General features: G+C 58.4%; 1 protein-coding gene across 1 annotated transcript in view; it reads right to left on the bottom strand.

Annotated features, from left to right (window-relative positions):
• Positions 1-3,634: 3,634 nt before the first annotated feature.
• The window catches only part of KCNK5 (potassium two pore domain channel subfamily K member 5), a 35,434-nt gene continuing 16,824 nt past the window's right edge, over positions 3,635-22,244 (bottom strand). The window contains exons 2-5 of the mRNA XM_036316901.1: positions 9,885-9,996; positions 8,572-8,738; positions 8,100-8,268; positions 3,635-6,280 (exon numbers count right to left, since the gene is read on the bottom strand). Coding sequence (XP_036172794.1) covers positions 5,361-6,280; positions 8,100-8,268; positions 8,572-8,738; positions 9,885-9,996 — 1,368 coding nt within the window. The 3' untranslated portion in view covers positions 3,635-5,360. The remainder of the gene's footprint in view (positions 6,281-8,099; positions 8,269-8,571; positions 8,739-9,884; positions 9,997-22,244) is intronic.

Here is a 22,244-nt window from a genome sequence, read left to right as displayed (position 1 = left end):
CGTGGCTTAGTGGTTGAACATCGACCCATGAACCAAGAGATCACAGTTCAATTCCTGGTCAGGGCGCGTGCCCGGTGGGTTATGGGCTCGATCCCCAGTGTGGGGCGTGCAGGAAGCAGCAGATCAATGATTCTCTCTCATTGTTGATGTTTCTATCTCTCTCTTCCTCCCTTCATCTCTGAAATAACAACAACAACAACAACAACAACATATATTTATTTATTTTTTAAAAGAAAAAGAAAAAAGCCCCTTAACAGGGCTGTAAAATGGCTCCCTGGGCTGTGGAGTAATCTGGGAATGGATGTGAAAGGGCTTTGTAAGCCGGCCCCTGGGAGCTGAGGTGAGTGGCCACTTTGAGCACAGGTGCCCAGAGGGAAGCACGGAGACTAGGGGCCACTGGCGGGGGCTGGGGATCCTGCCCCCCAGGGGCCTGGGGGCCACTGGGATGGTGAGAGGTGAGGACAGAGAGGTGTGGGGAAACACGAAAGGGGTGTGTCAGAGGTACTTTCTGGGGTGTGGAGAAATCAGGTGTGCTGTGTCCCTGTCCTGCCCACCACGTTCAGGTGACTTAGCGAAATTAGGTGACTCATCAAGCCACCGCAGCCTGCGACAAGGCCCCTTAACAACATCCACCCGGCTTTGCTGGAACTTGCCCTCGTGGAACAAGCCCTGTGGATTTGCCTCTGCCCCGGAAAGAGAGGGACTGAATTACCAGCAAGAGCTCAGGCCTCAGGCTCATTCACCTCCATTTGGTAAACGCAGAACAACTGAGCCGCCCTCCATGCTAGGCCCAGAGGTGGGGATCCAAAGGTGAGCCAGCCACGTCCCTTTCTCTCTGGGCTCCCCGGAGGGCGGGGTGTGAGGCCTGGAGACAGGAGCAGGAAATGGCACAGAGGCGGCAGGCTCCCTGTGGGAGGTGCTCTGGGCTGGGGGAGGGACATCGAACCCGGAATTTGGAATGGAGGCAGGTAATGGTGGAACTCTTCCCAGAGGAGCTGATGTCCATCTTGAATCCCAACAGGTCTTAGGGCTTAGCCAGGAGCGGGGAGGGCTTATTCCTGGCAGAGGAAACTGCGTGGCCTTGGGGAGGCCTGGCTCATTTGAGAAACTTCACTGTGGCCAGAACGAGGTGGAGGAGGGCGGAAGATGAGGCTGGAGAGAGGTGGGCCGAGAAGAGCAATGGGAGCCCCCGGGAGTCTGAAGCAGGAGAGAAAGGGGTCAGGTTTGAGTTTAGGATGCATGCCGCTGGTTGCAGCGATGGCCAGGTGGAAGGGAGCCCAGCTAAGAGGGCTCATTCATTCATTCAACAAACATCTGTGGCCCCCCTGCTAGATGCTAGGCCCTGTGTTGTGTGGGGATCCAGGTGAGGGGCCATGGTGGCCTGGATGGTGGCCGTGATGGAGAGAAGGGACAGGGAGGTGAGGAGGCACTCTCACTGTTACACAAACACATCCTGGGAGGTCCCAAACTGGCATCAGCTTCCTGGACCAGTTGTGAATGAATTTGGAAACTGGGGACCGATTATTTCAGGGGTGGAGCGCTGATTGGCAGGGCTGAGCCCACACTTCAGGGGCCCACAGCGGCAAAGCTCTGCCTCCTCCTCCTGCCCCCGCAATGCCCCCCGACTCCGGGATGCTTCCCCCAGTCGGGCTGAGGATGCCAGCACTGGCCCTCGCCAGTCAATGGGTGAAACCCAGGACTTCATCAGTCCTGGCAGGGAGCGAAGTGACTCCTCCAGGACCACAGGGCAGGCGGAAGCCCAGCTGGGACACAGCTTGTGCTTCTCTGTTTCTGTGCTTTGCACCCCCTCAGCCTGCAGACTCAGAGGGTGGGAACTGTCTCCTCCATCAGACTGTGGTTTCTGAGGGTGTCTCCCCACTCAGATTAGGAACTTCTGGGAGGCGGCATGAGGAATGGTAATGCAAGGCAGGAAAGCTGTTTTGCTGCTGCTTAATAGTTTGAATTTGCAATAATAATAATAATAATAATAATACCTGGTGTGAGGATTAAAATACAAAATGGAGAAGATCGAAAGATCCTTGAGAAATATGGACAGGATATAAATACCAAGCACAAACCATGAAAAATGGCCAGAAGTGAGAGCCAAGGGAACCAGACCAGAAGCTCCACGAATGCAGGGGTCTTTGTCCATTTTACACCTTTGTTTTTCCAAGTGCCCAGAGCAGAGCCTGGTACATAATAGGTGCTCAGTGAACATTCTTTGAAGAAATGAATGGGGTGATGACTGTGGAGAGCAGGGTGTCAGTTCACTACGAGGGCAGGGAGGCTGCTGGGATGTAGCAGGGAGGGCCAGGAGCCAGGAGGCTGCTGGGAGCTGGCCTGCTGGAGTGGGGATGTCTGCCTCAGAGCCCCATGTACCTCTGGGGTTGAACAATGTACCCATGAGCCTGCAGGCCTCTTACCCTGATCCCACTGACCTGGGTTATGAATCTGGAGGCAGTAGAGGGAGTCCCCCACCAGGGTCCTCTCCCTTGACTCCTAAATCACCTTCCATCCCTGACAGCTGTGACATGACCATGCCCCCTGCAGGAGACCCTCCTTTGCTATGGATCCCTCAGGAACTCGGGGTGCCTCCCAGGCCACACCCTCTGCTCCGGCTGCTGTCGCTCCCTTTTCCAGACCTTTTGCTCAGAAAGCTCCCATCTAATCTTAGCCACCGTGGCAAGACCACACCTCCACCCCAACCCCCAGTTTGGGCCTTATCACCCGTGAGCACAATTCCGTGAAGCTGTGCCCCAGGAGTCACTTCCGTAACTGCGAATGGGGCTGCGTAACCTGAGCCACAGGGAAGTACACACAGAGCTGTATTTGTCAAAGGACTTGGTGAAATGGGCAAGTGCAAAAGAAAGGTAGTGCTTAGTGCGGCGAAGTTACAAAGGAGAGAGAGGGGGGTAGGGGGGAGAGGTGGAGGGATTTGGGCAGAAGGAAGGATGATATAAAGCAGTTACGAATTGGTTGGTCTTTTAAACAATGATCCTTGGAAAACACATCTACAACCTCATGAAAAATGCGGCTCACTCCTGAAATCACAAAACTTTTCATGTTTTCCAACAGACTCAAAACTGAAGCTGTCCCATGTGGTGTTGGGAAGAAAGCCCCGGAACTGTCATAGAAGGTGCCGACCTCAGGGACCCGAGCCGGCTGTGTGGGTTTGAACCCAGGCTCCCCACCTGTCCAGATCTTGCACAAGCACCTTCAGGGCCTGTTTCCTCGTCTGTAAAATGGGGATGCAACACCCACCTCTCTAGCTGTTGCAAGATCAAAGGAGTTCATGCACATACGACTGAGTCAGAGCCTGTAGGACAGTGCTGGGCAGACCGTCTCATCACCCCCAGCTTCCTGTCCCCGGCTCCATCCTGTTCTTGGAGCCCTTCCCTGTCCCCACTCGGACCTGCCAGCTGTCACCTCCTTCAAGGGTGTGCTCTGCCCGCCTCATCGTAGGTAGCCTGTCCTTCCCCATTGCCTACCTTTCACTTTTTCTCCCTCCGGACCCCCCAAGTCTCCTTGTGACCCCGAGGGTGTCCTCAGCCCTTCCCCATCTTCCCGGACTGCCCCCGCCACCTTGCCCCCCACCCCTAGCCCCTCCCCCACCACAGCACAAACCAGGCTGGACTGTCCATCGCATGTTTTATTGTAAAAATGTTAAAATAAATTACATCTGACATCATTGCCGGTATGTACATACAGTGTGTGTGATTCCAGGTCAGCCAGTGACACCCCAACAAGGTGGGGTGAGGGAACGAAGACATATTAAAACATTTCACAGAAAAACAGGGCGCTCCTTCTCACCCCACTGCCCAGCCAGCACAGGATGAGTGGGGGTGTGGACACACGTGTCCATCGCTGTCTTCACATGTTGGGTTCTGACCCTGTGTGGTCCTACAGTATCAGAGAAGGGGCTGAGAGGCAGAGAGGGTGTTGGGGCCAAGGGTGATCACTCACCTCCTGCTGGGCATCCATTGGCCGTGACGGGTGCCCTCCCCAACTCTGCTCAGTGCTCCTCCCCCCCACCCTGTGTGGGGACTCATGACCTTGGCTGAGGTCACCAAGGAAGGCCCAATTGAGTTAGGGGCTTGGAGGGGGAACACTGAACATCCCAATCCTTGGGACCCTCCTCTTTCTCCTTCTCTCTCCTTAGGCTCTAACGCCAACGACAGATGCCAGGGATATAAAAACAGCAGTTTATGTAAAAAATAGCAAACCATGCAGGGCAGTGGGCCGGCCCCAGAGTGTCCATCATGGAGAACCTAGGAACCCTGCCAGCCCCACCAGAAACAGTCTGCGTGGTTTCACATTATCTTTAGCTCCCCCATCACATCCTTCACACACACACACACACACACACACACACACACACACACACACGCACGCACAGGTACACTGGAGGGAGGAACTTGATTCACATATTTGGCCATTCCCACTGCTGAGCCAAGAGCAACTTGGGGAGCAGCGAGGTCCTTGTTCTGGGCACAGGGAGATGGGAGGGGGGCAGAGCTGAGCTGGCTCCTGCAGCTCCCTGGTCACAAGCTCCAGGAGCCCAGCCCCAGAGGCCGTGGCCTGCCCCTTCGCTTCCTCCCACCACTTCCCTGGAGACAGAAAGCCCGCATCTACCGCATCTACCGTCTGAGACAGGGACTGATCTCCCAGCGGGGCACAGTCCCCAGTGAATCATCAAGATCTAGGACCTCAGCCCGCATGGGACTTGCTCCCACAGCAGGAGTGTTTATCTCTTCGTTCCCTCCCCGAGGCGGTCTCTGCCCCACAGTTTGCAGAGGGGCCAGACAGGCAGACAGGGGGATGGAGGTGGGTGGGAGGGGGGTGGTGTAAATTCTTGCCCCAGGCAGGGCCCTGCTCCTGCAGAGGCCTGAAGCGCCCAGCCCCCACCCCTCAGCTATACCTCCTGCAAAGGCAGGGCCCACCCTCTCTCCGAAATGCATGCCAGGTCAGTGCGGAGCACACAAGCTCATTAATACTGGTCAGCTCAAGTGGCCTCGGCCCGCCCTCAGAGAACCGTGTGACATTCTCAACCGCATGATGGGGGAAGGCCCATGCAGTGCAGGCCTCCTGGGGGTCAGTCCTTCCGGCCCACACGTGCCCGAGCCATCGAATAAACCAGGTGTGCTCAGGACAGACGCCTCCCACCGCCAGGGTGCCGCTCAGCCGAACAGAGGCCCTGTCCTGGGCGCCACGCTTGGCAGGCAGCAGCTAGCTGGAGGGGAAGGAGGCGAGAAAGGCCCCTGGCCCCCCACGCCCAGTTCCAGGGGTCCCAGGCTCGGCAGGAAGGCCCAGGATGAAGGTAACGGACGCCATCAAAGGTGGAGTGGGGGGCCGGCCCCCCCTCACGTGCCCCTGGGGCAGTCGGCCTTGTTGTACTCGTTCATCAGCTGTTCGTAAGGCACAGAGAACTCCGACTCGGTGCTGGTGAAGGTAGACTCGTCCGAGGAGGGGAACTCGCCCAAGGTCAGGGGCGCCTGGGCCTCCGCCTCTTCCTGGGGCGGCTCCTCACCGGCCAGGTTGTCCTCCAGCGAGGACTTGGACGTCTCCTCGTCCAAGAGGCCGGTCTCCTCATTCACGAAGGTGATGTTGGGGTTCTGGAAGATGAGCGGGTGGTAGTCCTGGGCGTCCCACGGCTCGCCCTCCTCGCTGATGCGGTCCAGCTGGTTAATGAACACCTCAGAGGTGGGGGAGCTGCCTTCGGGGGGCCCGGCCCCAGCCTCCTCACTGGGGGCCCGCGACACATGACCTTTGCTCCTTAGCGTCTGAGACACCTCTTCCAAGCTGGGCACCCGGTTCTTGGAGTAGAACACCAGGGGTGCCAGGGAGGCGGGGACGCCTGGCAGCCCGTCCCCCTGAGGCCCCGGGCCTGGTCCCAGTCCCGGTCCCGGTCCCGGTCCAGGTCCAGGTCCAGTTCTGGGCCCCGTGCCCGGGCTCCTCTCCCCACCCCCGCTCGTCTTCATCGCCTTCTTCCCAATCTGCTTGATGAGGTCGTTGTAGGTCTCCTCCTTCTTGGACAGGAAGCTGAAGATGTTGACGTCCTTGGAGGCGGCGCCGCCCGCCATCTGCAGAGCCTTTTTGGAGTGCGGGGAGCTCTCGAAGGACTCCTTCCGCCGCCGCCGCCGCTTCTTGATGGCCTTGTGAACCTCCACAAACATGCTCACCTTCCAGTTGACAAAGAGGGACAGCCAGGCCAGCCCCAGGTAGATCCAGAGCTCCACGAAGTAGCGGTACAGGGCGTGGTAGTTGGCGCTGGGGTTCACACCTGAGGACAGAGCAGGAAGCCCAGAGGGTCAGGAGAGGGTGTGCGGGGCCCCGGGACCCTCCAAGGCCACAGCCTCTGAGAGTGGGCACAGCGCCAGAACACAAGGGGACGCGTGAGAAAGGCGGGAGGCCTGTGCTAGAAGCTGGCCTGCCCCAGGCGCCTGCCTGAGCCACAGTTTCCTCCACTGCCAGCCGTCAAGAGAGTGGTTTACTGGGCAAGGGCGGCTGGAGGGAGAGGGCGGGTCGGGGAGGCTGGTGCTGGAGCCAGCACAGGGCAGGGCCAGTCCAGAACGTTTGCCTTTCCGTTAGCCACCCCTGCCCCTACCTGCGTCGTGTACTTTTTTGGAGTATTTGTTACAGTTCAGCTAAAACTAGGATGGGAATTAAGTGAGGCAGCTCGGACTGGTTTAATGGAAGGAGGCTGGTGGCTGGGCGGAGGGCTCTGAGGTGCTGCTAACCTCACTCAGGCCTTGGGCACAAGCAGGTGTGATGACAGCCAGGGCACACACTCAGAGCCGGCCCGCGCTTAGCGCTGGAGGACAGTAACTCATTTTAGCTCCACCACCCTGGGAAGTAGGCGCTACTAGTTTTTGTTTTTTTTAATATACATTTTTATTGATCTCAGAGAGGAAGGTAGAGAGAGCGATGAAAGAGAATCATCCATCGGCTGCCTCCTGCACGCCCCCTACTGGGGATCAAGCCTGCAACCTGGGCATGTGCCCCGACCGGAAATTGAGCTGTGACCTCCTGGTTCATAGGTTGACACGCAACCATTGAGCCACGCCGGCCGGCTGTTTTGGTTTTGTTAACCCGTTTTACAGATGAGGACACTGAGGCAGAGGTTAGTGTCTTCCTGGAGTGAGAAAGGGCTCCGATACCCTCCCGTGCTTCTGCAGCACAGGTTTCTCCCTCACCTGCGCCGGGCCCCAGCGGCTGCACATGGCAGGACTGTGCCTTTGTCTAAATTTATCTCCCAAAACAGCAGGCCCAGCTCTGCCAGGTCAGAGGAGAGTCCAGGCCTCTTTCCTGCTCCTCCCCCGCGCAGCCACCCCCTGCCAGCATTCCGAGTCTCCACTTACAATGGGGCAGAGGGTGGTGACCTGCCGCTGCCCCTGCCCCTGGAGCAGAGGCTGAGGTCGACTGGGCAGGGCAGCAGGCTTTGGGGGAACAAACGTGGTGTCAAGAAGATTAAGAACCAGGATGCTGGGCAGGCCGCAGGCACAAGTACTAGAGTGACCGAGTGGCCAGACAAAGGGGCCAAAGAACCTTATGTCCCGCCCGGATTATGTAGGAAGGGGCGGGAGGCAGTGCCCGGGCCCCAGCAGCCTGGAAGAAAGCCTCTCTTGTGTTTAAGCTGCCAGTGGAGAGAGCAAGTTTCGGGCCTCTGAGCCAAGCCCCTGGGACCGCTCCCTCGGCTCCTATGAAGGATGACAGCTGTGACAGCGAGGGGCCTGGGCAACAGGCACAGACCTGCAGGCGGAAGGTCCACCCATACCGAGTGCCCCTAAGCTTGGGAGATGGACATGCACTTGCCTTTCCCAGCGCCCAACCTGCTGGGAAGAGACCAGATGCTAAACACAGAGAGCGGAGAGGAGGAAGCCGTGTCCCAGGAAAGGGCAGTGGGCGTCTCCTGCAATGACTCTAAGCCTTGCTTGCCTCTTGCAACTGGCAGGGTAGGGCTAGGACCCCACTGGGTGGAGGAAGTGGCCTGGACACAAATGCCCACCGGGGCTCCCCATGAAGGTCAGCTGAATGGAGATTGGAGAAGCAGAGAGGGAGGGAGGGGAGGCAGAGGCAGGGGTGGGCGGGGCGGGACTCACCAGCCACGAAGTCGCCGAAGCCGATGGTGGAGATGGTGATGAAGGAGTAGTAGAGGCCCTGGATGTAGTTCCACTCCTCGGTCACCATGAACACGAAGGGCGGGATCACCAGGTGGACCAGCACGCCCCACACAATGAAGATGGCCGTGCACGTGATCTGCGCCTTCCGCTGGTGAGGGGGCGGGGAGACCCAGTCAGACAGCGATGGTGAGGGGGTGGGGTCCCAGCAGGGATACCCAGAGGGCCGGGGAAGTGGCCACCGGGGAGGCCAGTGGGGCACCACGCCTGGGAGGAGGCTCACCGGCCGGGGAAGGAGGGGAGGGGCAATGTTCCAGCCCGACCCAGGAGGGCAGGGGCTCCGAAACTGCCCCCTTGCCGTCTAACACCTTTATCCAATTCCTGGACCCTTGCCACCCTCCCATCCCCTGCCAGGGTCCCCCCTCTCTGCCCAGCACCCGGGGTTGGGACATACCAGGCTCATGCCTCTCTTGGTGAGGAACTGGCCCAGCCGCTTCGCGCGTCCCCCGAAGAACTTGCCCAGGGCATTGATCCACGTCAGGCAGAGCGGCACCCCGAAGAGACCATAGAAGACACAGAAGAGGCGCCCCGCGGGGGTCTTGGGGGCCACGTTGCCGTAACCTGAGGAAGAGAAGAAGTGAAGCTAAGAACAGAGCCATCGCGGGGGTAATGGGCCCAGGCTCGGAGTGGCCCCGCCTCCATCTCTCCCTCCCCCCCCCCCCCTCTCTCTCACACACACACACACACACACACACCACAAGGGAGACTTGTTCTCCAAGATCACTTGCTCTTGATCTAATATCAATACTTGGGAAATGGCATTCCCCTTGATCACACTACGACCACGACCACTTACAGCACTTACGAGGGCGTGGGCTGTGCCTCTGCCATCAGACCGGGAGCTCCCTGAAGGCAGACGGAGCCTCCACCCTCAGCGAGCCTTCTCCTAGTCTGAATGAGCCGTGTGCAAACTAGAAAAAGACACCCTCTCTGGGTAGCGACCCCAGAGGCGCTGCGGCAGATGGTCTCCTAAGACGGACACTCTTCATTCCTGCCCTTTTACGCAACCTGCTGCTCGCGTCGAGCTGGCGTCTAACCACCACCCCCCCTGCCCCGCCCTCTGATTCTGGGCTTCATTGACCTGCTTGACCAGGGACATTGGCAGGTCTAAGAGACTGCCGCTTCTCCCCCTGATCCCTTGAAATGCTCGCTTTGGTATGTTCCTTCCTGGAACCCACACTGAGATGACCACACCGTCGTGCCTTCATCCCCAGCGGGGCCCCCCAGCAACAGCCAGCAACCTCTATAAAACAGTGACAGGAGATATGGCGAATGTCTGCCGGCCAGGTTTGCAGACAACTCCGGCGCCAGCCACTGCCTGCGAGGCCTCAAGCAAGAGCCGGCCGGTGGAAACCAGTCGGCCCACAGAATGGCAGAAGATAAGATGCTCTGTGTTTAGTCACTAACTTCTGGAGTGGCCACCGGCCCATAACCAGAACAGACCCCCAGCTGGGCGTGTACAGTGGGAGGCCTGCTCGGCCCCTGCATGGTTCTGGCTTCCAGGCCGTCTGTGTCTTTCTGCTCCAAGAGCCCAGGTCAGGACACTGCACAGTCTCCCCGATATGGCCAGTCACCAAGGATTCACTAAATCCCCAGGACAGGTGTCAAAAGGCCAGGCAGCGAATGGCCCGACTTGACCTTGACCAGAACTGTGTTCCTGCGAGGTTCTGTGGAGCTGGCGTTACCCCGAAGGTCCCGGACACTTACCGATGGTAGTGATGACAGTGGCTGCAAAGATCATTGCATTGGGCCAGTTCCAGTTGTTGAAGGTCTGGTTCCCTGTGATGGCCACGCCCTCACCTGCAGCATCAGATACGACCTACAGAGAGAGTCAATGGAGGTCAAAGGAGGCCAGGCGAACAACCGCTTTTTAAGTGGCTGCACTCTATTCAGTTCCTTATAAGCATTCATTCATCATCACAATAACAAGTGGCATTACTGTCTCCATTTTATAGGTGATGAAACACTTCACAGAGGGTCAGAGAGATGAAGTGGGTCACACAGCTGTCAAGTACAGTTGCTCCTCGACTTACGATGGGGTTATGTCCCAATAAAGGCCTGATGATGCATTTAATGCACCCCACCTACCAAACATCACCCTTAGCCTAGCCCACCAGACACATGCTCAGGACGCAGAATCTAGAACACACTGGCCAGACAGTGCACCATGGAGAGCTGGTTGTTGGCTTGCGGGGCTGACTAGGAGCCCGGGCTCGCTGCCGCTGCCCAGCACCACGAGAGCATTCCAGCAAATATCACTGGCCCAGAAAAAGCTCAACATTCAAAATTTGAAGTACAGTTTCTACGGAATGCCTATCACTTTCACACCATCCTAAAGTCAAAAAACCGGTAAGTCCAGCCCTCGTCAGCAGCGGACCATCTGTATGAATCTAGGCAGACTGGCTCCAAAGTCCCTCCTCTCACTGAGCCGGCGCTGCTCAAACTCACAGGCACTAGAGTCACCTGGACAGCTTGTTCAACCTGGGCGGCTGGGCCCCACCGGGGTCTCTGATCCAGTGGGTCTGGGAAGGGGTCCAAAAATGTGCATTTCTGACCAGTTCCCAGGTGGTGCTGATGCTGCTGGTCCAGGGGTCACACTTTGCGAGACCGTCCTGCCTCTTACAGCGGGCACAGGGGGACCCTCTGCCACCCAGCTCTCCACAGAGACGTTCCACTGCAGCGCTGGCCCTTATACACCCCGCATCCAATCTGTCAGGACACCTGCGAAGGTCAAACTCAGGGTCCTCCTGGATCTGTCCGCCAAGGCCTCCTGCTCCCTGTGCCCGGGACCCTATCCTCTCCCCGCTATCCTCTCCCCTCATCCCCCTTCTCTGGACTCCTTCATCTCAGCCCTGGGCTGAGCAACTTCAGTGTCTGGGACAGGACAGATCAGCGGGTGCATACATGTCAGGGTGACTCAAAATCGTGCTGTAAGTCCCCACCGAGCTCCCAGAAACTGGGCAGTCGGGGAAAGGCCACCTGGGAAAGTCCAGGGAGCGGCCCAGGAGAGGGCTTATCTGTTCTAGCAAAACCAATAGCTGCCAAACCTGTTTCCACTGGACCACAACCTGCCTCTAGCCCAGCAGTCGCCAACCGGTGGTCCGTGAGGTCCGAAAGGCTGGCGACCGCTGGCTGCTCTAGCCCATCCTTCAGTTCTGCCTCCGCTCACCCAACCTACCAACCACAGGGCCTGGACCCCAGAAGCAGCTCCCGGGGCCGGACCTTGCTCCAAATCTGGGTCAGTTCTGCCCCTTAGGAGGGCCCCAGGGTGGCCCATCCAGTCCAGATACCAGGAACTCAGCCATATTCCCTATAAAAATAGAGCCTAGGATGAGGGAAGACAGAGCGAGGGGTGGAAGCGGGAGAGAGACAGGGAAACCATGGCTTGAAACCACCTGCAGCGTGTGACGTCTGGGGGGAAAGGGAGTGGGCAGGTTGTTCTGAAGGAAGTGCAGTCTGCAGCAGCAGTAGCAGCAGCCGCCCGTATAAACGGACCTGCAGACGTTCTCAAGAATTTTCCATGATGACAGGCTCATCTGACAGGCCACACACCACACACTCGCTGCCCTGGCCCTCCCAGCGGCTCCAGAGCACCTCTCTCCAGGCCGCCAAGTGCAGAGGCTGCCCTCAGCCCTGTCCTCCGCGCGCTGGCCAGGCCACGTGCAGGTGAAGGCACTGGGACGTTCTGATACAAACAGGCCAACAGGAGAGCTAAAAACAAACACGAAGTCCCATCCAAAAGGGTTCCTGGAAATGAGACTGTGTCCTAATGCTAAGCAGATGGCAGAGAAAAGCAGCACCACTCAGCCCTCCGTCTTAGAGTGGGGAGGGCCAGGGATGAGAAGGGCAAACAAGGACACCTTTAGGCGGGAACTGTACCGCTGACCAGAGAGCGACCTGCCTGCAGTGCCACGGAATCTCGGGTTCAGAAGAGATTTCAGGGGACCGGCCACCCCTGTTCTCACACAAACAAGAAGGGTGGGTTCTGGAAGCGCCAACCTGAACCCCTGCAGACTTCTCGACAGCAGAACGCTCGGCATTCAGAGAGGAAGGGGTGGCACTGGACGCTGGCATGGGGCCACCAAGAACCAGCCATGCTCGGCCAAGTGCATCTCCCTCCCCAAAGGGCTGCGGGGCCTTGAAGTTGGGTGGAATGCAGGGAATCTAGACTCAGCGAGGCAGCCGAACACAGGGGTTTAAAAGATTCATGTGGACAAGACGGAGAAATGGAGGGTAGAGCTGGGATTAATTTGGGTCTGTTGAAAGACGGGTAAACAACCTCAAGAAGTATTGATCATTATCAACCTGGCCAAAGGCCTGGCCCCGTCAATATTTTCACAAACAGCACACTAAAGACAGAGACGCTCACCAGTCGAATCGTCAAAGGACGCAAAATTGGGGACAAGGCTGGGCTGGAAAAGATGCTAACACTTCACAATGATAGCTTAGGACTCAAAATCATCCGTACTGGAAAACTGGGCCACAACTGATAAGGCACGACTGTCTTTTAAATTTTTCGTATCTTACACTTTGGGTTAGAAAAGACGAGTCTGAAGGGAAAAGTCCTTGGGTTTCAGCTGGGCACAAAGCAGCAAAAGCGAGGGCGGCCGCCAGAAAAAAGCGCCCATGCATCTCAGGCCGGCAGCACGCGGCCTACCCAGGGCCGGGAGGAAACGGGCCATTGTTCGCGCAGGGCCAGGCCACACAGGGGCACTCTGCTCCACTCTGGGTGACTTCACGACATGTCAACCAACCTGTCAGCCAAGGAGCCAATGTCCCAGAGGGAACAGGGTGGCTTTTCAGCCATCTCAGCATGGCCTGCCCTTGGCAGTTGTCCATTTCTGATAACGGAAAGTGTTTAGACCAACGGTGAGCACCGTACGTCAGGGATGTTGGAGGTGTGGCAGGAACAGGGGTTCTCAATTGGGGTGTGGGGTGGGGGTGTGGCACCCTCTGCAGGCGTGTAGAAATGCTGCCTGGTTGTGGGGAGCATTGTGTCAGGCACGAGTGATGATGGGGCTGCTGCTGGCACTGAGGGGGGACCAGAGAGGACACCCCCCACGGTGCCCCCCCCACACTGACACTGAGCCCACTGAGAAACAACGGCTTGCCGAAGGTGATCTGTGACTCGAGAATAGCAAGTGCTAAGGAGACATCAACCATAAGAGCTGGCAAAACAAGAAACCAAAGAGGGCATTGTGGTTGGCAGCTTTGAGGCGGAAAAGCGGGCTTCCTGCCTTCACCCTGTGGGAGGGGAGGGTGCCTCTGGGGCACAGCCGCAGCCGCAGCCCCTGGCCTGGGTTATCAGGGAGCCACAGACACATGACCTCTATTATCCCTCGTGGTCACCCCGAGAGGGGCAGGCAGGGGGCATTCTAAGGGCCTCACTCCCCCCAGGACTGAAAGCACCACTGACCCTCAGAATAATCCAGTGGCAGTCCTTGTGCCTCCTGGGTTAGGTGGGGAAACTGAGGCTGAGAGGTCAAGCGGCAGAAACGGAGTAGGTTCTAGACACGGTTGCTAATCGGCACATTTCCTGCCTCCCTCCCTTCACTGCTCTGTCTGCCCCGGGCTCCCCAATGCCCCTTGTGGTGCCTCCTCTCTGCCCAGAGTCCCCAGCAGCTGGCCTGAGAATCAGCTGGGCTCCGTCTCAGTGCTAGGGGGAAGCAGAAAGCTAGTGCTGCTGTGTGACACCCCTCCCAGGGCTTATGTGTATCTAACCCAACAGGCATTGCTTGAGGGGCAAGGAAAGCTAGGCCAGGGGATCAGAGGTCCCAGTGTGAACTCGGGGTGCCTGCTCCCTGCGGCTGTGGTCGGGATGCTGTGCTGGTTACGGTCAGGGTCACACAGGCTGAGGAAGAGGGCTCCCAGAACAGAGGGGCTGACCCAGGCTGAGGTCATCCCTGGGTTAGGGGAGGGGTGTGGGCAGCCAGGCCAACATCCAGTTAGACGTCCAATTAAACTCAGTGTCCTGTGCCCCGGGGTTAGGGAAACAGCCCTCGCGGGGGGAGGTGGCCCCTGCTCACTCGCAGTATTCTTTAACTTGGCTCCCAAATTCACACAAGACACTGTTTTCATTTTCCACAGAACCCTGGAGAGAGGCGAGGGAGACCCCGCACACGGCCCGGGCCCAGCTCCCTGCTGCCTCTGCCGCCCTCATAATGCGCAGCTGTGATTTATTGAGGGCTGACGATGCAGCACTGTCATGCTACGCACTCCACGAGCCTTTAGCTCGTTCGGCGAGGACAGAAGCCATCTGCTGGGAAGAAACCATCATTTTTTTCCATTTTACAATGGAGGGTTCAAGGCTTAGAGGCTAAGTAAGTAGCCTAAGGTCAGGATGCTCAAAGCGACCAAGTCAGGAGAGAACCCTGCCTGTCTTGGTCCAAGCGGCTGTCACCCTACCCACTTCCCACACCGGCCCCCTTCCTGTGGCCACTGTGGCCGGGGCACACGTCCACCCCTTCGCACCAGCTGAGAAAACAGCCCTAGAACCAGTCCATCCACTCCTGCGGGCTCAGCTCTCCCAGCCAGCCCTCCGGGAGCCCAGCTTCACACCTTTGCCTTCGGCTTCAGGCAGCCCGCTCCCTTGCCCCACCCGCCGGGCTCTCCTGTCCATGAAATCTGGGTTCCCCGACAGCTGCTCATCCCCAGGGACCCGGGGTTTCCCATGCAGAAGCCCTGCCACGGCTCCTCTTCCTGGAGAGTCATCCTGACGAGCGGGCAGTTCTGGAGAAGGCACATCCAGGGGTTGGGAAACGATGCCCACCCTCAGACAGGGTGCGGGGCTGAGGTCGGGCCTTCCCGCCATCGGGCAGGGTGGGGGAACCCAAAGCAAGGGTGGCAGCCTGTCTGGGGGTGGCGGCTCTGTGATACCCACAGGGCTACTCCCACCGCCTCCAGCTCCCGGGCAGATGCCAGCTACGGCAGGCATTACGTCACCTGCGGCAGGCATTATGTCACCTGCGGCAGGCATTACGTCACCTGCGGCAGGCATTACGTCACGTAGGGATTGGAGCTCCTTCCTGCTATGCGTGCAGCCTTTCGGATCCCCCTGGATGCTAGCTTCCCCCGGGTCTGCACCAGCCAACCTTCCTTCGCCATCCGGGTTGCAGTCATCCTTAATCCAGCCCATCCAAACTCACTCGGTCCCTCTGGCTTGACGGTGCGATGGCGCTAACTGCCACCTGCAAGGTGCTTGGTGGTCCAAGAAGAACCTTCATGGCCGAAACCGGTTTGGCTCAGTGGATAGAGCGTCGGCCTGCGGACTGAAGGGTCCCAGGTTCGATTCCGGTCAAGGGCATGTACCTGGGTTGCGGGCGTGTCCCCAGTAGGGGATGTGCAGGAGGCAGCTGATCGATGTTTCTCTCTCATTGATGTTTCTAACTCTCTGTCTCTCTCCCTTCCTCTCTGTGGGAAATCAATAAAATATATTAAAAAAAAAAAAAAAAAAAAAAAAGAAGAACCTTCATGGTTCCTCTCACTTAGCCCTCCCAGCCAGCTTGTGAGGTGGGTGGGGCATGGCTTATTAATCCTCTTATCATAGATTACTAACAGTTAATATTTGAATACTAGCTGGTAAGTGCTCTCGTATTGTATGACAGGCACCAATGAAAGCACTTTAACGCAGCTCACAGAAATCTTCACAACCCTGTAACGTAGGTACCATTACAGCATCCTCCTTATCCAAAGGGAATACGTTCCAGGACCCCCGGTGCATGCCAGAAGCCATGGAGAGCACCAAACCGTACAAATACTACGCGTTTCCTACACATACGCTTCTGACTTAAAGGAAGAGCTGACAGGCCAGCATCACTACCCTTGCACTTTGGGGGCCATTGTCAAGTAAAATAAGGGTAAGGGACAGAAGCACCTCGCAGGAAAGACAGTGGATCTGATAACAGATGTTTACTAAGCGACTAACAGGTGGGTTTCATACAGTGCGTGTGTGCGCTGGACAAAGGGATGATTCATGTGTCGGGGGGAGGGGAGATGGAGCGAGATGACCAGAGATTTTTATCACCCTACTCAGAATGCCACGCAACTTAAAACTTACGAACTGTTTATTTCTGGAACTTTCCATGTAATATTTTTGGACCCCAGTTCACTGCGGGCAAAACTACAGAAAAGCAAAAACCACAGATAAGAGGGGAGCTACTGTACCCCTATCCACGGACGAGGAAACTGAGGCAGAGGCTAATTAAGTAACTTGCTGGGTTAAGGGTAAGTAAGCAGCTATTCAGTGGTGGGGGCTGGGCAGTCCGGCCGGTAACCCCTGTGCTTTCTCTGGCTGGGGGTGGGGTAGGGACGGGGGCGTTGAGCTACAAGGAGTGAAGCCAGGTCTCTGGAACACAACTTCCTGGGCAATGGCAAGGGAAGCAGCCACAGGAACGGAGAGTCCCCTGGGAGGTGAACTCCACAAGGGCAGGACTGTTACCGGCTTTCCCACTACTGTATTCCCAGAGCCTAGAATACTGCCCGGCACAGAGTAGGTGCTCAATAAATGTGTGAGCTGAGTGAGTGGATTCACTTGAATGAGTGAGGGCATGTTCTCTGGCCTGAACTCGCCCGGCCTCTCAAGTCCTTCCCTCAGCTTCCCAGCATCATTGCTGCCGTTGGGCTTTCACTAATTTCACCAGCAACAAGGCGGAAGCCTTTATCCAGCAAGAAGATGGGAAGAGCGTCCGACCCCAGCAGGTGTGGGGGTGGCAGGGTCAGGGGCTGGATGCGGGGGGGGGGGGGGGGGGCTGGGGCTGGTCACCAGGCTGTAGGATGGAGGGCAGGGGGCTGAAGGTCCTGGGGGCCAGGGGTTGGGAGAGTTCCTGGGGTGACCCGAGGGACTGTCCTTCCTGCAGGAGGGGGAGGCCTGTCCCTTGGAAAAAGGAACATGAAAGGGAGCGACCCGGCTCTGCTGTAAAGGCAGACCAGCGTCCTCTCCTAGGCAGGGGCTCATGGAAGTGTGGGCTGGCCGGAGTGTGAATGGGGGGCGGGGGCCTGCGAGGGAGGGGGTCGTCTCTCAGTGCTAGCGCCATGGCAGCCTATCAGCCTCATTTTCTCCATCTGCCCAAACCCACACGTACTCTACACTTGAGAAGCACCTAAGACGCCGCCAGCCCTGAGTGAATGTATCTGCACTCAGAGTTACGATCGAGTGTCTGTCAGGAAACCAGACCCTGGGACCAGCCGGGAGACTGCTTGTCCCCGAGGACAAATCAAAGGGTTGACTTCCCTGCCCTTGGAGGACAGGCCCAGTGAGCACAGGACACGGTCCCCACGCCTCCCGGCACCCGCCACCTCTTCCCAACCTTCCCTGTCTGGCAGTGGAAACTGTCCTGCTTCCTCAGGGACAGGGTGACTTCTCTAACATCGAGGAGGACACCAGGCACCAGGCGGTCGGAGTCAGGGACCTGGGGAAAAGCTTTCCCCAGAGGCAGCAGGGGCGGAGGAAACAGGCACCCGGGGTGTCCTCCTCACCCCTCAGGAGGCCCAGCTCCCCGATCTCTGCCACCCAGAGCCATCCCGGCCAGTTAACTGCACAGCCAAGCGAGACAGGCGGCTGCACAGAGCAGGGCCATGCACGGGTGCCTTCCCCCATGGTGCTCTCCACGTGAGACCCAGGCTGGGGGCCATGTGAGGCCGAGGCTGGGGACCGCAGACACTTCTCCGAACTCTTGTCTCAACTTCCTGACCAGCTGCCTCAGCTTCACAAGGCAGCCAGTGCCACCCCCACCCCCAGGCTCTGTGCAGGGCTCTCCGTGTGTGCCCATGTCTGTCTGTCTGTCTGTCCATCTGGTCTCTAACAAGGAGCCCCCCGTCCCCCCCCCCCCAGGGCAGGGGGCCAAGAGGAGGCCCCGCCGTGAGTGGGTTAGGAGAGGTCTGAACAAGACAGTACTTTTCAGGCGAGTCTGTGCAGTTTGGACTTGTTTGATACAATGGTTTTCAAATTCTTTTACACCAGGAGCTCCCAAAGAGGGGCAGGACCCAAGATCCTATGTGTTGGGACTCACCCCCAACACCCTGCAGTTTTGAAGGGGGAGCGGCTGAGGGGCTGTGGGTACAGCTGTTATTCCCATCTAGTCACCCTCCATCTGCTGGGGAGGCTGGCAGATCAAAGTGCCCTGCAGAGGGAATGAGCACCTATTAGCTCATTACCAGGACAAATTAGAGAGTTTAACTCTATTAGCTAAGCCCTCGATGCTCTTCACTCCCTCCCTCCCCATCTCTCCCACTGACTCAGCCTCCGGAGCTTGGGAGCTTTCCCTTCAGGCGAACTGTGGGTGAGGGAGGGGTGCTGGGATTGTCTTTAGATGTGGAAACAGGCCTGGCACCACACTTGAGGCAGTGGCTCAGTTCAGGCTGATAACGAGGCTGAGCTGGCCCAGGGCCCTAACAGGGTCCACAGGCAATTCTGGGATGTAGCTGCTGCCTTCATTGGGGGGGGGGGGCGGCGTTGGGCGCGACAGGTGTGAGCGCTGGGCTCAGCCTTCCTTCTCCCTGGGGGCGGGAGGGTTTCAGGACAAGGGAAAGCATCCGTGGTATTCACTGCCCTCCGCCTCGGCCCAGGTGACCAGGGTGCGGCTCAGAGGCAGGCCCGGTTTATGAGCAGGATACTGGCGAGGGCCCAATGGTGACACCCTGATACCTGCGCCAGCAGCAGGCCCAGCTCCCCCGGGCCTGTCTCTCCCGGGGAAGGACTGGGATCTGGGGGAGCAGGGGCAGGGGCAAGGAAACATGCAAGGGCACCATGTCTCCACTGAGAACAGACCTTGGCTATTGCAACGGGGACTTTGTTAAATTTTCAGATTTGCTCCAATTCCTACCTGGATATTTGGATATTTGTACTGTTTTTAGAAGACAGAAGGGAAAATAAATTGTTGCCCCCAACCCCAGAAACCCAGGCACCTCATTAGGCAAAGGGGAGCGTGGGACACCATCCAGCCCACGATGCACTCCGCGGGGGACAGTCACCCCCACTGCTTCCTAACCTGGACTGCACCTCGAGGCCACTGGGGGAGCCTGGGGAACAGGCATGCCTGGGTCCTGCTGCAGGGGCCTCTAATCCTGTACACAGCCCACTTCAGACCCGCTGTCCTAGACCCAAACCGCCACCTTCCTTGTTAGGGGGAAGGCCCAAGCCTGGAGTCAGCACGCAGGCCACGGACGCCTGACTGTCCTCCCGTCCACCTCTGGGCTTCCCCTCGCCCGCCCTCCGGGGCCATCTCTCAGCAGCCTTCGCAGAGCCCAGAGGCCCTGGCAGGTCTCACACTCACAGGGACCAGCAGAAACCTCGGGCTTCCGACTTTCTCAGGCCCAGGAGCCCTGTCCTCACGCAGGAGGGACAATGAAAACAAAGGAGGTGACCCTGCCCCCCATTGTTCTCATGCTGGGACGGTAACCCCCTGGCAGCTGGGCGCCCCTCCCGTGAGAGTGGAGAGCTAGCTTCTCAGGACTGGCTGACCTGGGAGGCTGCAGGCTTGGCTAAAGCAAACAGCGAGGCGGGGGAGGGGGGTGGTGAACTCAGGATGGGAGCCAGGGAGGCATTCTCAGCACCGGGAGGGCTCAGCTGCTGAGATTGGACTTCTGTGTGTATGTGGGGAGGGGGGGGGGGGCGCGCCCAGGGGACCTCCCACCACACCGCTGCCTGAGTTGGTCCTCAGGGAACCGGAAGGAGCCCCTCCGGCCCAAACACACACCAGGTGACCCTCTCGAGCTCTGGTCTCAAATCCACCCCATGTCATCTTCTGAGGCAGTGGTCGCAGACTGGTGATCCGTGAGGTCCGAAAGGTTGGCGACCGCTGTTGTAAAGGACTCAGGGCAGGTGGCATGTCCAGAGACTTAATTGACAAGAGGGACATCCTTCTTCCACCTGCAGCTCCTCTACCCCCGGACTCACAGCCACTGCCCTGCTCTGGAGTGGCTGTGGCCTGGCCCCAGGGCCGCGTGGTGTCCCCTCCCTGTCAGGGAGGCTGCGGCCTGGGGCCTGGGTTCACGACCTGGCCCCTTCCCTGTCCCCACAATCCATATCCTGGAAGTGCCGACATCTTTCTGTTTTTCCTGATGCCCAGGTGTCTCCCAACTAGTGGGCCAACAACTTGAGGAAGGAACCCTCAGCCAGGACCCCCCAAACACAGCAGGTGGGTGTGGGTCTTGAGGGAGCGAGTGGTCCCTGCATAGGACTTGGCACCTGGCTTGTTGGGCGGCCCCATTCGACACCTCTGTACCAGGCTAAGGAGAGCGTGGAGTTGGCACCTCCCTCCTCCCCTCCAAACCCCACGTGCATCAGGCACCTTGCCTGCCTGCAAACTCCTCTGGCCCTAACCACTTAAGAGTCTATCAGGAAGACAGACAAAATGGATGCTGCTGACCAGAGGGGGCTAGTGACATGGTAGAAGGCACACAGCAAGCTGATGACAGAGCACAGAGAAAAACCAGCCCAAAGCCCCCTTTCTCCCCAACATCCAGACCAACCAGCCCACTCCTGGGAACAGGCTAAGAAATGCCAGCCAAGTGGAGGGGAGCAGGTGGGCCGGTGACAGGTGCTGCAGAGCTATCACAGGGTTGAGCAGTCACGCCCACGATCTAATCTCGACATGAGGATGAGCGCATGCTGGCGCTCCCCGCCCGCCACTCCTGGAGATGCCTTAGATCTGCCCCGACCTTGCAGGGCGGAAGGAGCAGCCATGGGAAGTCACCAGCCACTCGAAGTTTCTAAAAACAGCCCTCGAGCAGGCCACAAAGGAGGTCACGGGAACTGCTGACTTGCCATCTCGCCATCTGGGCTGGTGACCTGAGCCCTGTGCCAGCTTGTCCCTGCTCCCCAGAGCCCAGGTCTGCGCACTGGCCTGCCCCCCAACAGGAGCTGGGGTGGCCAACCCACCTCAAAACTCATGATCGCAAGTTGGGGACCCTCGGCCAGCAGCACAGGGCAGAGGGGGGACAGGCCCAGGCTTCGGAGCAGACACCCCTGGTTCACATCTTGGCCACAGCGGCCACCAGTGGGTTACCTGGGGCACATCTTCTCCCTGCTCTGAGCTTCACTTTCCGTATCTGGAAAGTGGGGGTACCAAGACTTCATCAGGTTGGGGTGCAGATTACATGCAAGGCTCGGTGTTGGGCAGAAAAGTGAATGTGGGAAGGATGGGGGCTGGGCAGACCAGCTCGGTTCTGAGGGTCTGTGCCTGCTGCACAGGGGACCCCCAGAGCTGTGGGCCAGAGCTGGGCCAGCAGTGCCCTCCTTCCTGGCCACCACCACCCGGAAGGTCAGGGACAGCACTTATCGCCACATGACACTCTAGTCAATGGGTACTGCTATCTGGCCTATATCTGCCACAAATAGACAGTGAGCTTGAAGGCGGACTTCCCTCCTCCCTATTCCCAGAACAGAACCTGGCTCTAGTGCGTGCTCGGTATTTGCCAAATAAACGAGTCTCCAAGATGTGTGCCTTCCACAGTCACTCCTTTTGGGGCACAAAGGTGGGTGCGGTGTGGTGTTTAACTTGGGTCCTGGCTCCCCGGGGTAGGGTGGGCGGTCTTGGCAGGCACGGCGGCCCAGGTTGGCTTTGTGCTTGCTTCTCTGCCTCAGTGCCTTGACCCTACCTCACCCCACCACACCTGTCCACCAGGCCAAAGCCACCAGCCACCCAGCCCTGTAACCCCAGCCCTGCTGAGTCAGCTGCACGGCAGACTTTGGAACCATCAGAGGAAGCAGGCGGCCGGGTAGGAAGGCTGGGGCCCCGGGAGGGAGGTTAGGGACACAGGTCTTCTTCCCAAGCATGCCCCTGCTTTCCTGCTCCCCAGCAGTGGGAGAAGGATGCTCTGCTCCGTGGAGCTCTGCCAGCCAGCCTTGTTTCTGGGGCCCCGGCAGGAGGTCTGAAAACAAGACTCCCCCCAACACCCCAACTTTCGCCTCCATGGGAGGAAACCTGCCCGACCCCTGCCACACCCGTTCCTTCCCTGTAACACCCATATCCCTGAGAGAAAGGCTGTGGCTGACACCACAAAGGACCTCAAACCGCAGGCAAACGCTCCCCACCCTGGGCCTCTGCCCCGGTCCCGGCCGACTTTCCT

Source organism: Myotis myotis, unplaced genomic scaffold, assembly GCF_014108235.1.
Source record: "Myotis myotis isolate mMyoMyo1 unplaced genomic scaffold, mMyoMyo1.p scaffold_m19_p_7, whole genome shotgun sequence".
NCBI lineage: Eukaryota > Metazoa > Chordata > Mammalia > Chiroptera > Vespertilionidae > Myotis > Myotis myotis.
This window is presented reverse-complemented; position numbering and strand designations above follow the sequence as displayed.